Source organism: Lissotriton helveticus, chromosome 6 (genome assembly GCF_964261635.1).
Source record: "Lissotriton helveticus chromosome 6, aLisHel1.1, whole genome shotgun sequence".
In the NCBI taxonomy this organism is placed as follows: domain Eukaryota; kingdom Metazoa; phylum Chordata; class Amphibia; order Caudata; family Salamandridae; genus Lissotriton; species Lissotriton helveticus.
This window is the reverse complement of record NC_136067.1, coordinates 2,085,231,878-2,085,246,541: the sequence shown is the minus strand read 5'-3', so window position 1 is coordinate 2,085,246,541 and position 14,664 is coordinate 2,085,231,878. Positions and strand designations below refer to the sequence as shown.

General features: G+C 38.1%; 1 protein-coding gene across 1 annotated transcript; it reads right to left on the bottom strand.

Moving 5' to 3' along the window:
- Window positions 1-622: 622 nt before the first annotated feature.
- On the bottom strand, window positions 623-1,555 carry LOC144763040 (olfactory receptor 2D3-like). The gene has a single exon (XM_078648352.1). The coding sequence runs from the start codon at window positions 1,553-1,555 to the stop codon at window positions 623-625; it is 933 nt and encodes a 310-aa protein (XP_078504478.1).
- Window positions 1,556-14,664: the final 13,109 nt, after the last annotated feature.

Genomic DNA, 14,664 nt, shown 5'->3' with positions numbered 1-14,664 from the left:
ATAGGGTTGGAGCTATCATTATATGTCTGATATTTGTAGATACACATGCATTTAGGGCTGTAAATAAAATATGCTAATAATAGCTAATGTATCAGTACTCATCTTATTAACCTAGTATGCCTAAAATGCTCAGTTTATACTTCAAGATTTTGCACTTGTGACTTGCTGATCACACACAGATGTCACCTTTAGGTGCCTGACCATCTAGTTGGGCTATCTTGTCTGCATAATCTATAGTTTGTAAATTATATTATATTGAACAAAAACATAACAGGGAAAGCGGTTTTATGCCTCAACCTCAACCTTCCCAGTTTAAGAAAATGTTCCACCCTAGTTATCCACTGCTCCCTCTCTCACACTTTTCAAATCTGGATTCAAAAACATGCCTACTATATAAATGGTGAATGCATGCTGTCAAATCTTAGACCAAGAAAATTCTAAAATGTTATGCTGTCGCCATATATACTCTATACTAAACTCCGAACTGTTTCTTTTATGCAACATCTCTCTTTCATCCCCTAAAGGTCTTGTGAAATTGTCTCTATTCCATGTGCAAAGTGTTTTGGCACCTTAATTTATGGTTGAGAGTATGATATCTACAAATCTAATTAAAGCATATATATTAAAATATGTGTCTCCGAGCAGCTTGAAGCAGACCCATCTTGACATCACTGTTTCTCAGACTGTAGATTATGGGGTTCAGCATTGGTGGGGTCACAGTGTAAAACACAGAAATTATTTTATCTAGATCAGCTGACCTTTTTGATTTTGGTATCATGAACATGTAGATGGCGGTGCCGTAGAACATGGTGACAACAATCAGATGGGAGGCACAAGTGGAGAAGGCTTTGTACCTGCCTCCTGAGGAGCGGATCTTCAGAATAGCGATGATGATGCAGACATAGGAGATAAGAATGAGGAGGCTTGGGATGAGCAGATCATATGTCCCGACAGATAGCATGACCATCTCTGTGATAAAGGTATCTACACATGACAGCTTAACGATAGCTGTGCCTTCACAAAAAAAATGGTCAATTACGTTATGACCACAAAAAGACAATGTTAGTGGAAAAACAGTGTCAAGGAGCCCCCCCACGCTGCCGCTCACCCAGCTGAACACCAACAACTTGATACAAACAGACTTGCTCATAATTATGGTATAACGCAATGGTATAGAGATGGCTACATAACGATCATAAGCCATGACTGCTAGAAGCACACCTTCAGTAATCCCCAGGAGAAAGACAAAGTACATTTGAGTTGCACATCTGGAAAAGCTCAAGATTTTCCTCACAAGAAAAAATTGGACCAGCATGTTAGGGACGATCGCTGACGAGTAGAAAATATCCAGGAAAGAGAGGTTGACCAGGAAAAAGTACATAGGAGTATGGAGCTTAGGCTCGCTGATACAGGCTACAATCAGTATAATGTTTCCAATGAGAGTTAGTATGTACATAATTAAGAACAAGACAAAGAAGGCAGTCTGAGAATTGTGGTCCGCAGTTAGTCCCAACAGCACAAACTCTGTGACTGAGCTTCCATTCCCCTTTTCCATCAAACCTCCTTCCACTTGCCTGTGGAAGAATAAAGAAAAAATACAGTGAATAACTTTTGCAAAAGATCAGATTAGTCACTAGGAGGGAAAATACATTTATCTGAACCTCACAAAAAACATAGGCACGCGATTCATGGTTTAAGCCCCACCCAAAGATGCTTCTTCCATAGACCACACCCAAACATCTTCTTCAAATTAAGTGACAGCCTATTGAGGCATTTTGTGTGGTCCAAGAGCAGTCAAAAATCTCAGGGCAGTAGAGGGATTACCATCATATTCACAAAGGTAAACATAGACCAAAAGTCTATCTTTACTAGTAGTAACATCTTTGTGGGTAATGAAAAGTAGTACATTTAGACTTTTGTTCTAAGTTTGCCTTTGTGAATCCCGAATAGTAGAAAAGTTAGACTTTTGGCCTTAGTCTGCCTTTCTGAATACTGAAAAGTAGTAAACTTACGCAAAAGTGTATGTGTACCTTTGCGAATCAAGCCCAAAATTTTGATGAGACTCTCTGAATTTATCAAAGATTCTAATGGAGTTTAAAATGTTGTCAGTAACAATGGATATCAAGTTTTATATACATGCATCAACTTCCAAGATGGACTCTCCAAAATCAGAAAATACCTCACTATGCGTGCAGCCAACCTTCTATCGCACACTAATATGCTTGTGGATTTAGCTCAATTTATTTTGAATAATAGCTAGCTTTATTATGAAAACCAACTGTTAAAATAAATGAAGGGAATATCTATGGCCTCACAATTTACTCTTTCTAATGACTTACTTTCAATGGGATGGTGTGTGAAGGAGCAAAGACAAGAACTCATCTTCAAAAATCTCATGGCAATGTTGTATTTTGGCTGAGGTTTATTGACAATGGGTTTATTTTTTGTAAAGTTAAAGAGGTAAATCTCTCTAAAATTAGTTTTTATGACTGTGCAGTGGTCATTGCAGAGATTCTGCCCCATGTGCGGTGACCCTGCTCCGAGTGCCATGACTCTGCTCGTGTAACTTTGCGAGTTGTAAACCCCACTGTGCATCAGGGCCTTAAACTTCAGATCTACGCTTAGGCTTGAGGTTTGAACTTGGGCCCCAAGTTTAAACTTAGACTTCAAGTCTAAGCTTACCTTTTTGACTCAGACCCGACACAACAGGAGGAAAATGAATCAAGGAATGAACACAGTTTGGGACTTACCCGATGAAGCGAATGAAATGCTGTAACTAGCTCCTGGTGTACCTCGAAAGCATAGTAGGAGCAGAAAATAGTGACCACTGCAGCATCAGGAGGGAGGAAGTCTAGATAGAGAAGATAAACCAGCAAGAGACATGTAACACATATCAATCGGCAATGAATGAGGTTGAGCTTTGGGGACCAAACAGGGGCAGAAAAAACAAAGGAAAAAGATGAATCAAGCCGGATTTTAACTAGTGTGAAGAATCACAACAATAACCACTGTTGGCAGACAAAGGAGCTCAGTGACAGTTGCCACTATGGACCCGGAAGTGTGTCTGAGTAGGCTGGTCCTCTAGTAGCTGTGGATGCATTTCTATGTCTGAGAACTGTAGTTTATATATATATATACCACAGTGTAATTTCAATTTTCCTTTGTGCCATTTCCTTGATGTTTATTGACCCCTTGGTCTCTTGTGTGTTAACTGTGTCTTGTGGCCTGACACACGCAAAAAACATTTCGAGGCATAAATTGATATGAAGAATAAGGTACTTTGGAACTCAATAAAAAGCTGATGCTTATACAATTATATGTAGTACCAAATGCCTAAATAGAGTTCTCAAATACACAAGAGAATTTAAAAACACTGATAATTGCTTTTATTTTATATGAACATCAGTGATTACCTTTCTTCTAAACTAATGGCATCATCTAGATGTGGTACCCGATTGAGAAATAGACGTTGTCCAGGTAATACCATCTAATTTTCTAAAACTATACGTATAAATGTAAAAATAGAACACAACAAATAAACAGATGCTATTTTGGGACACCAAGCATTAGAAAAGTCAAATTAATGGTGAATCCTTAACTTGCACCAGCTCAAACTATGTAAACATTATAGCTTTCGCCTATACTACAGCAAACATAGGTCCTATATTAACCAGTAAAAGAGCGTTTGAATGATCTCCTTCAAGCATTTTTTAACTTTGAGCGAAATATCCCATGTTAGGACACATTAATTAGATAGTTTTTACAAAAAAGAAAATTGATGATATATGATGTGTAGCAGCCAGGAAACAACCTTTACAACGCAGTCATCATATCACACAACATTTACAATGCAGTCATTACATTGCAATATGCTTTACAATGCATATCACTACAACGCAACCACGACATTGCATGTCACTATGACGCATGACACTACAACGCATGACACTACAACGAACGCATCACATCGCATATCATTACAATGCATACCATTACAATGCATAGTACCCCTACACTATCCAACACTTACCCTACTGTTGCACCCCCTGGAGTTAGAATAGTAATTTTTACCCCTACAATATCCATCACTTACCTTAAATGCAATGTAATGGTATAATGCGATGTAATGTAAGGTGTTGTAAATGTAGTTTCAAAAAATGTGTTGTAATGGCATGAGATGTAAATGTATGCGTTGTAAGGGATGTTGTGGTGTAAACACTGTGTTGTAAGTGCATGTGTTGTAAATGTATGCATTGTAACATCATACATTTGTAACAGCCTATAGAATGAATGGAGGCAGGAGGGGTGGAAATAAAGAACATCTGCTGCAAGAAAAAAAATGGATATACAAATTTGGATGAGCAAAGGATGGTCTCAACAAAGGCAAAGAAAAGCACATTGTTTTAACTTCATAACATTATTCCAATATTAGGATTGATCAATCTCCCTGTATGTGAGACAATTCTAATACTCACTAAGATCAATATCAATATTTAATTCTGTAACTGTTTATGTTTTCATTGGATCTTAACCCGCATCTCTATATTGTTCTTTTACATTTATAGAATTTAACATCTCCCAATATATTGCATCTTTCTCGGGTATTCTGTCTCAATTATTGATATACATTGAGTACATTTCAGGCAATCTGCCAGAAATCACTAACCTTGTAGCCCGGATTCAATGGGAGTGATGAATATTCCTACACATCTCCACATCTTCATACAACATCAAATAATAATAATAATATGTGGGTTAACCATACACCTGGGAAGGAAAGAGAAAACAGAGACTTTGGATATCACTACTCTGATTGAGCAATCTGCTGGGCACAGGCATCTATGTAGTGGTTATCTATAGACAAGAAGAATGTCTATACATTTAGTACCTCTTCACTATATTAAATCTCTTGCTAGAATAATCATATGCCTTCACAGTATCTCTATGTCTAAGACACTCTTTGTTTGGAGGGAATGTTCATATTTCTGAAACTAAGCTAGAAAATAATATCTAATAAAGTGGTGTGATGAACACCTTCCATACAGTTGTCGTTTGGCTTTCCTGTGAGGCAACTACCTTCTGTTTCTTGAAGGCACACTCTGTGGTGATAATATTTGCTCAATAAGATTGTTTTGCAAACTGTAACACAACAAACATACATCAGAATAGCATAGCTATATTAGATGCCAGTTAATCACTTTCCTAAAACTGGTCACTACCTTTGCTATAATATGCGCTTTGTAAATATATAACTATAGCCTTTAAAATAAAAAGCCTCCTGCCCTGTACTACAACTATTAACGTTCATATCACACAAGATTTAATCACTTGCAATACTTTTCTGTATCTAAGTTCAGCTTCCAAACACACTTTTAAGGAAAAATCAACAAACTCAATGGTTTCTGCGGGTTCGGATGTCATGGTCCTGATAACTGCAACAAAATATCTTGATTTCCTATCAAGGATGTTGTGAATCATGAGGGACGTTATACTCAACAAATTTAAGATGACCACCACTGTTTGCAATTAAAGAATTTATTTGACTCATGGGTAATGTAGTTAGAAATCAGGAGCCGGCGCATAGTGCTTCTGCAGTGACAGAGAGATTTTCACTAATCAGTGCAGATGTTCCAGGACCTCTGCCAGATGTTCCTTCCCCAGAACAAACTCTGCATGAAAGAGTTGGATGTATTGCATTTGAGGGCCCTGTAAGTAAAGTCCTGGATCTTGGGAGTGCTTTCCTGAAAGATGGCTATATCTGATATTGTGCTCCTGCTTTATCAGTATTCTTGGCCTAAAAATGTATAGCACAAAGTTCAAAAGTCAGGTCCCAATTATAGTTTTTGAGGCCAAACAAATTTTGCTTTACCAAATATTCCAGTTTTTTTCTATTGCATTTATAACAATATGCATCCTATATTATTTTACACCATTAGCTGAACTGGATAGGATTTTGAGCAAGACATGTATCTAATAAAACAGGCTTAAACAAATACACATGGAATACAGGATTAATTGTCTTGGGCTTGGGCAATTTTAACCACACCATTACTGCATTTACATTCTGTCCAATTATAAAAGAACAGAAAATATTGTTTATAACCTGAAGGGCTTTTTAAGTGTTATTCTAGGAAACATACTTTACTATCCACTGTATATTTGCGTGCAGTGGCTCATTTAAGATCAGCAAACACTTTGTGCCCACCTTTAGATTTTCCAAAGCATCCTGTGCTGATGTTTGAATCTCTCTCAGTTTAGTTATGTTGTTGTACTAAGGGAACTGATGCAGACAAAAGACAAACCTAACGGTAATATCAGAATGATGTCCATACATGCATAAGAGTAACATCCCAATAGCTGAATGTTCAGTATTGTTGTATGTCAGTTCTGCTACTCGTGGTGATTACTCCAAGCCTCATCTTGTTGTAATACTTGTAATCTCAAACACAGTTCAACACATTTATTTGACTTTTTAGTCAGCCCGTCTGTCTGAGGATGACATCTATTAGACAGATGGACTACTGTGTCTACTCCTTTACAAAAGCCATCAAACAATGAATCAATCAATCAGGGATTTGTAAAGCATGGCAAATCACCCATGAGAGTTGCAAGGCGCTGGAGTTGCTAGCTGCTTAGTGGTGAAATGTTCATTCGAACAGCCAGGTCTTGAGTCCGTTCCTGAATTGTAGGAGAGAAGAGACAGTCCTGAGGTGTGGCGGAAGGTCATTCCAAGGTTTGGCTACCAGTTGAGAGAAGGGGCGACCTCCGTTGTTGCTTGCTAAATGAGTAGTAAGGTCAGAGCAATGAGTGCCTGCTGTAATCTCTGCAGGAATGTGAATATGGGCTATGAGTATTGCCCTTTGAAGAGCCTCTGTCAAATTACTTTCACTTGTGTGTATCAGTTTCCTAGTGTGTGAAGAAGAGAAAACAATCATTCTTTTTAAAGTATTCCATTTGTACTTATAATTGAATTTTGGATAATTTTTGGTCTTCGAAGATGATTTGAAATTCTCTGAACAAAAGAAAAACTTTTGTGCTAAGGGCTCATGTGGAAATGGGTACCACAGAGTTTCTTTTTTTCTGCATGCACATTTACAACAATGTAATTCTGGGTATGTTTCTGCATGTGAATACACTGCATGCAATTTTACGGATTTCTTTTGCATGTGAAATCATTGCGTATGATTTTACAATTTTATGAATGCATATGCATGAGTGCCACTTCATTTATCCACATGAGGCGGCATATGTAACAAACACTGATTGAAATTAACCCAAAAAGAATGTCATTTTGCTCTACCTGGCTTGTAATTGGGATCTAAATGTATACACTCTGTGCACTTGGTAGGACTGTACTAGTAAATTCTTCAATTCTCCTAGTGGCCCTCCATAAAATGGTGATGCTCTTTCTCTTCTGGTTAACCAGTCTCAACTACAAAAGGATTTAATTAAATAACATAACTCAATAAGTGCCAATAGCTTTCATTTGAAATAATAATTATTGTCTAGAGGAAGAGTATTTGGCTTTCTATCAAACAACCAAGTTGCTAGAAAAGAATGTAAAAAAGAAAAAATATATAGCATTTGTGAGTAAGTATTTGTATGTGACTGTGTTTGTGAGCGATTGAGAGTGAACGCAATTGAGTGAGTAAAAATCAGTGGGAATCAGTGACTTGCGATTGTAATAGTGAGTATGAATACATGAGAGTGAGTATGAGGGAGCCAGTGAGTGCAAATGTTTTACTGAGTTAGAAGTGAGTAAAGGAGATATTGTGGCTAGCTATGAATGGTGTAGCAGGTGCAATTGTACCAAATCCCACAAACGTATTTATCAAAGCAGGGACCTGGTTCATCAAGAGTTCATAGAAGAACCCCCGTACATCAGTAGTTGTGAGGGATCCAGTGATTGTGAAAAAGTGAGTGTGTGTGTTTGTGAGTAAGAATGAAAATCAGTGAGAGAGTGACTATATTTATGCGTAAAATACAGTGACAGTGATGGGAGAGAGTATGATTGAGAATAAGTATATAAGAGTGTGAGTGAGTTGGAGTGAGTGGAGGGCAGAAAGAGTAATTGAGACTTGGCGTGAGTAAGAGAGTGAGTGTTAGCATGTTTTATACTTGTGAACTGTAGGCTATGGCATACTCAAGATAACTCTTGTTTTGTGAGGCACTAACAGCAGTATGCTGTTGCAGGCATATTGGATGTTAATCTTGGCATAAGGGAGGGCACCCATAGCAACATGAGGGCTCTGACATACTGGAATTAATTCTTGTCATATGGAGACACTTATGGCAAACTGCTGGTGCTGACATATTGTATGTAATTCTTAGAATAAGGGGTTACCCAAGACAAAATGCTGCATTTGGACATACTGGCAGAAGGGTAATGTTTGGTCTCAGAAAGGGCAACACTGTCATATTAGGGGCGGGGTCTGTATTGGTGGAAGTAAACCATGAGAAAATACTAATACCCCAGAGTTAATTTTCACAATATGGATCACACATGGCACTTTGTAAGTATTAGTAGCAACATTTTGGTCCTGGCATATTGGATGTATTTCTATGCGTAAGAGGTACCCATGAATGACACACCGCTGGCACTGGTACACTGGAGGTAATGTTTAACATATTGGCTGCACCAAAGCCATATTTTGAAAAGAACGTGGTAATTCATGTCAACTATTATGCCCCACCACTTTCAAAGATTATAAGCTCCCTCTGACACCAATTAGCAGAAATCCAAGTTAAATATGATAAAATAAAATATACTTTAGGTTGACCATCTGGAATATCATACTTTTACAGAAAACATGCAACCCGCACTAATCAAAGCATAATGTGGGCTTCTTTGGATCCTCTGTAAATCCTTCAGGAGAAGCTAAAGGTTTGTTGGGATTTAATAATAGGTAGGCATGTGAATAAAACTTAGAATCTCGACATGGTGATGATAAGGACTAGTAATCTGTGTTTTTTAGGATCAGAAGTTTATGCAATTGTAAGAAGGCGGATGAGATACCAGTTATTTGTGCCATGGAGCAAACCATGCGACAAACTCTACACCAGCAGAGGTGTAACGAAACTTGAGGCCCCCCGTAAAGTCCATGGAGAGCACCCCCTCTTGGCATACCACCTATTACTTATGCTGACCCCCTCGTACCGCGTGGGCTGCAGAGGCTTTTGTTACGCCACTGGACACCACGCACTTAGTTACCATATCCAATATTTGAGACAGAGTGCTTTCAGATTCCATCATTCAAGTATGAAAAAAAGAAGGGACATGAAATCTGTCAGCACTACCACTGTAGTCCAGATCCAATGAGAGTGACGAATGTTTCCACACTTCTCCACATCTGCAGCCAACCACAAATATTAACAACATGATGGTTAACTGTAGACCAGGTGAAATGGAAATAGGATAACAGAGAAAACAGGGACCCATGATTCAGCTTGGTGACTCAGAACTCGGGTGATCACTGACATCTAGCTGGTGGGTATTTAAAGACAAAAAAAGGATATATAGTACCTGCTCACCATATTGCACCATCCTTTTCTTGCTGTAACAATACTGTACCTTCAAAGTAGCTCTGTGTTTCAGACGTTCAGCTGTCTCAAAATATTTTTCATTGCAGCAAATTCATTTTCTTTGTCGTTAAGCCAGTGCTTGATGCAAACAGCTTTTAAAACAATAATATGAAAGTTGCTCTCTGGAGATGATAATATGTGACATGAATGTTGAATATGGGTTGTTTTGGCCATTTGAGGCAAGGGTAATATGTTTGTTACTTTTTTATCTTTTTGTATTTTTGCTGCATTTTTCAGTGAGAGGTTCTTGTGTTTCACTGTGTTTGCATTCTCTTTTGAACTGTTTTGTTGAATTGTGCCCTCTTTTATATTTTAATATTCTTGTCATGCTGCTTTGTATATTTTGTTGTGTTTCCTTCTGTTCAAGCTTGTATGAGTGTATAAAGAGGTGACATTACTATCCACATCCACATGCATTCATGCACAGGCATAAATGAGTCAAAATAGATTGCCTCCCTGGAGAAGGGTATCAGGCATGCCTGAAATGCACTTGGGAATGGGGTGATGGATGTAATGGGGTTTTAAGTGACTTTTTCATGTTAAGTTATATATAAACATGATTTTCGATCTAATGGAAGATAAATGAAGCATATTTACTTAAACATGAAGGATTGATCCATTCTTTACAAAGTACCAAAATCACTGAATTGCATCAGCTTGAGTAATTAAGAGTAAATTGGGGCACAAATACAACAGCAGGACCACAAGAACCATGAAGTAGGAGAAAGTGAGCTGCTGTTGGCTACTGCTGTTCGAATCCTGTAACACTTAGTGCTATTTTCTTAGCACAAAATTCATCCTCAGGATGCAAGGGTGCATTGACACTAAGAAAATAGTGCTCAATGGTGGATTACGCTTCTCACACAATTACACATCATTTTGAGTAATTTTTTGGTAATTAAGAGTAATTACATCACAAGGAATGCTTCAGGAGGCTGAATGAATGGGTTTTTGCCTCACACTTTCTACAAACAAATCCCAGGCTGGGGTCTTAGTCTGTCACCCCCAGTTATGCAGGAGAATGTATATCCTCCCTGGATGAGGTCATGTCCAAATATATGCTAAAGTATTCTAATTTCACGTTTTTTGGGGACCTCAATATACATGTAGATTTAGACTCAGACCCACACGGTCACCTATTATTGGAACATATGGTTCCTGGAACATGCAACAATTCTCGACACAGCGCACCCATGTAGCAGGCCATATTTGATATCCCATTTTCTGTAATGGGCTTGAATAGGTTCTAGACATTAAAAATAATGAGTGGTCTGGCCATGTCCTCATATGTTCAAACAGCCCTAAACAACTATCACTGCAAAATCAAGATAGCTGCAATCCAGGTTGCAGATTTCTATAATGAACCAGGTGAGGTATTTAAAATTGTAAAAAAGTGTATACACCCTGATGCTCTGCTGCAGCCATTAGCTGCATCCCCCAAGTTGTATATATATCAGACTTTTTTTGATGAAAACATAAAAACTATTGCTGACTTATTGTATTCTTGCAACTCTGACCCCCAGGTTAGTAGTGGCCCAAAATGAACTGCAGGAGATTCCCCTATCAACATTGTCTCTCTGCAGGAGTTCACACTCATCTCTTTGGAGGAGCCTGTACACCCCCTAGGAGCCTGCAAATCAGGTACCCTCAAGCGCCTGTTTCCTCCACATTTCCTTGTTTCCTCTTGTGCAGCTATTAATCCCTCCTTAAACCAGATTCTAAACAGGTCTATTCAGATGGCCATGGCACCCAGATGCAGAATACAGGCTAAATTGATTCCTCTTCTAAAGAAGCCATCAGCTGACCAATCTAATCTATCCAATTCAGACTGATCTCCCTGCTGTCAGTCTTTGCCAAGATTTTAGAAAAGCTAGTCAACCGCCAACATCTGGCTATCTGGAACTTAAACTGCTACATCCTTCTCATGTGGGCTTTCGCCCCAGTTTTAGCACCAAAACTACCCCGTTGGAGGTTTCTGAAACCATTAAGCTGGCAGTGTTTCAGGGGAAGCAGGTAGCCCTGATTCCCCTTGATCTATCCACAGCTGTTGATACTGTCTTGCACCCCATTCTTCTGCAGTGGCTTGAAGACATTGAATTATTAAGAAACGCATACTCAATGAATTCAAGGAGGCTTGTACCAGTTCCATCAGCCTCAGTGTTTAGTGGATTCACAGGAGATGCAGTTAGCAGTTGAGTATCATGCATAGTGAGTACTCCAGAGATGCTAAGACTTTCTCCAAACAGCCAGCACAAACTCAGCTTGCCCCCAGATGAGCACTGCTGGAAGGTAAGGAACGGATCTAGGTAAATACTATTTTACAAATTGAAAAATTGCAATTGTAAGTATCTTTCTAGTATAATTAGGTATTTAATTACACATGATGTTATGTGTCTCTATGTACAGATTGATTAAAATAATTCTTGAAAATGCAACTGAAAATCTCTTGCATTGCAATTGTCGTGACTTGGAGTTCATCCTCTGGGCTTGAATTATCCCACATCCCATTGATTACCATTTAGTCTTATACTCAAACATGAGCACAATGTATACATTTTTAATTATGGCTTCTTTTGGCATCAATACCATTGAGCTCAAACTGTAACCAAATGTATGCCCTTTTAGGAATAGTTAATTCAGAAATTAAACTGAGTTTTATCTTTTGAGAGTTTGTAGACTGCCCCAAGTTGCAATATTGTGATTAAAATACAAGCAGCAAGCACATGCTTTCACCACAGACATCAAGGGTTCTTGTCCTGGTTGGTACATACAGGAGTAATTTTTCTGCTCAGATTTTTCATAATGAGGTGTCATTTATTATGTTTATTCATGGAATGGCTCTTCAGGTGGTGGGTTCAGTGGCCAGCTAACCGTTTTTTACTCTTATTTTATTTTTACTTTTGGGACACAGAGGAGAAGACATATTACCTATGGCTCCCCATTAGTCCTCTGCCTCAGTGTAGCAGTTCAAATCAGGGCCAGATGATTTTGAGGTCCATGCATAACATAACATTTTACGTAGACACTTTGAGCTTCATTTATGTTGTCTTTTGATGTCACTGGGAACACCTCTGTGAAAAACGCCCCCGTTACTCACTGTAACCCATCTATAATTCTATATAACCACAGAAATTGCATTTTAGTTATAGTTATACCGACTTGAAGTATTGCGCTACTTGAAAGGATTATTCAATCCAAGAACTCAATGAAACAGATATATTTGAGACACTATGTTATTTACTGTATTATCAATTCATTCATTTTCTCAAGCCTCAAAGAGATTTAGCTCTATAATCCTTGGATAACCCAACCCCTGGAGATATTATGAATTACTACCAATACAAGTAACAATACTTTACCAAAACAGGCACACTGCTTTGCAACTCAAATGACTTATTGATTTTAATATTAACTACTGGCCATTTATTACTCATTTTGAATGCTTAATTATGAGTAATTTAAGGTCTAAGTGTTTGTTTGAATAGCTGATGGTGAATCAGTGTTGAAGATTGATTTATATATGTCTTCTGTCTTCTGTCTTGGAACTCTTTTGCGTTTGTAAATTCTCATACAAACATGGTGACCTTGATATTATTGAACAGTGACTTTTGGTAATGTGTGTATTTTTCTACTCGTTCCCTTTTATTATCAATAATAGTTTGTTTATCTGTTTGTACATGAATGCTCAAATTTGTTTAAAACTTTATGTGCATGTTTTGCCCCAAGGAAGTGACAACTTTATGGTAGTGCTTCAATCTAACTGTTGACAATTGTGACATCAAATAGCTTTTTTTACTAAAGACTTGCAGATATTTTTGGCAATCTTTACATTCTAATAGAAGAGTAGATATTTAAATACATTTGTGCCTCATTCAGTCTTTCTTATACCCTAGCATAATATCTTACCATTGGAGATATCAGACCCTGGTCTGTAGATAACATCTTATTATCTAGTTTCGAGCAGAGACCCAAATCATGTTTAGATCTGCGACTCATGCAATTCCATGAACTGAAGTGCACCTCCTGTATTGCTCATTTCATCTATCCTACCAGTAACCGGTCACCACAAGAGACGTTGTATCTGCCACTTTATATTGTCTGTGTGTTGATCTTCAGCTTTAGCTGCATTTCTTGATAGTTTCCAGAACTTGTGTAGTTCATTAGTCTCAGCTAATCTATTGATTCTTGGTCACTGTAACTTTCATGCTCATGAAACCTCAGTTATGAAGTTCCACCAACCCCTGCCCAAATTGAACACACTGTGAAACAGTAAAGGTATTGGATCCTACATCTGACCAACCCGGATCTCAACAATAGGAAAAACAGAACAGGGTGGCTGGACAGGATTATTCGTGAAACAATTCACCAGACACACAGTCAATCTGTACCGTGTGACCACTGGATTTAATTTTCCAAACAAGTTTATTTTTCTTTTTTACATTTATCAGCAATTTTTTGAAACACAAGCACAAACAAAACCACTGTCAATTCAAAAGGTTCATATATACAGTATCTACAAATGCACACATTTACAAATTTACAACAAAGAATCAAACAAAAGATTGGTTAGACACACCAAAAGACAATCACAAATGTATAATAATTCAAATAAATTGCAATTATATACAGTGCAGAGATTAATCCATAAGCGAACAAACGGGAACCAGTCCTAGAGATTGAAAAAACCAAGTGACAGGCGGGGTTGAGATCAAAAACAAGCCTGCCTGTCAACGAAAGCCTGTGGTGTAATGTTAAATAGGGTTGCAAGGCTAGGATACAGAGTGGTGGTATGATTTACATCCTAGCGGCACCCTTTGTTGTAGCCACAGGGGTTTGAAACGCGTCGACAATACCACCCTGTGGCTACAACAAAGGGTGCCGCTAGGATGTAAATCATACCACCACTCTGTATCCTAGCCTTGCAACCCTATTTAACATTACACCACAGGCTTTCGTTGACAGGCAGGCTTGTTTTTGATCTCAACCCCGCCTGTCACTTGGTTTTTTCAATCTCTAGGACTGGTTCCCGTTTGTTCGCTTATGGATTAATCTCTGCACTGTATATAATTGCAATTTATTTGA

Bases quoted from the DNA above. Each gene is read 5' to 3' on its own strand.
- LOC144763040 (XM_078648352.1), bottom strand. From the start codon at position 1,555: ATGGAAAAGGGGAATGGAAGCTCAGTCACAGAGTTTGTGCTGTTGGGA.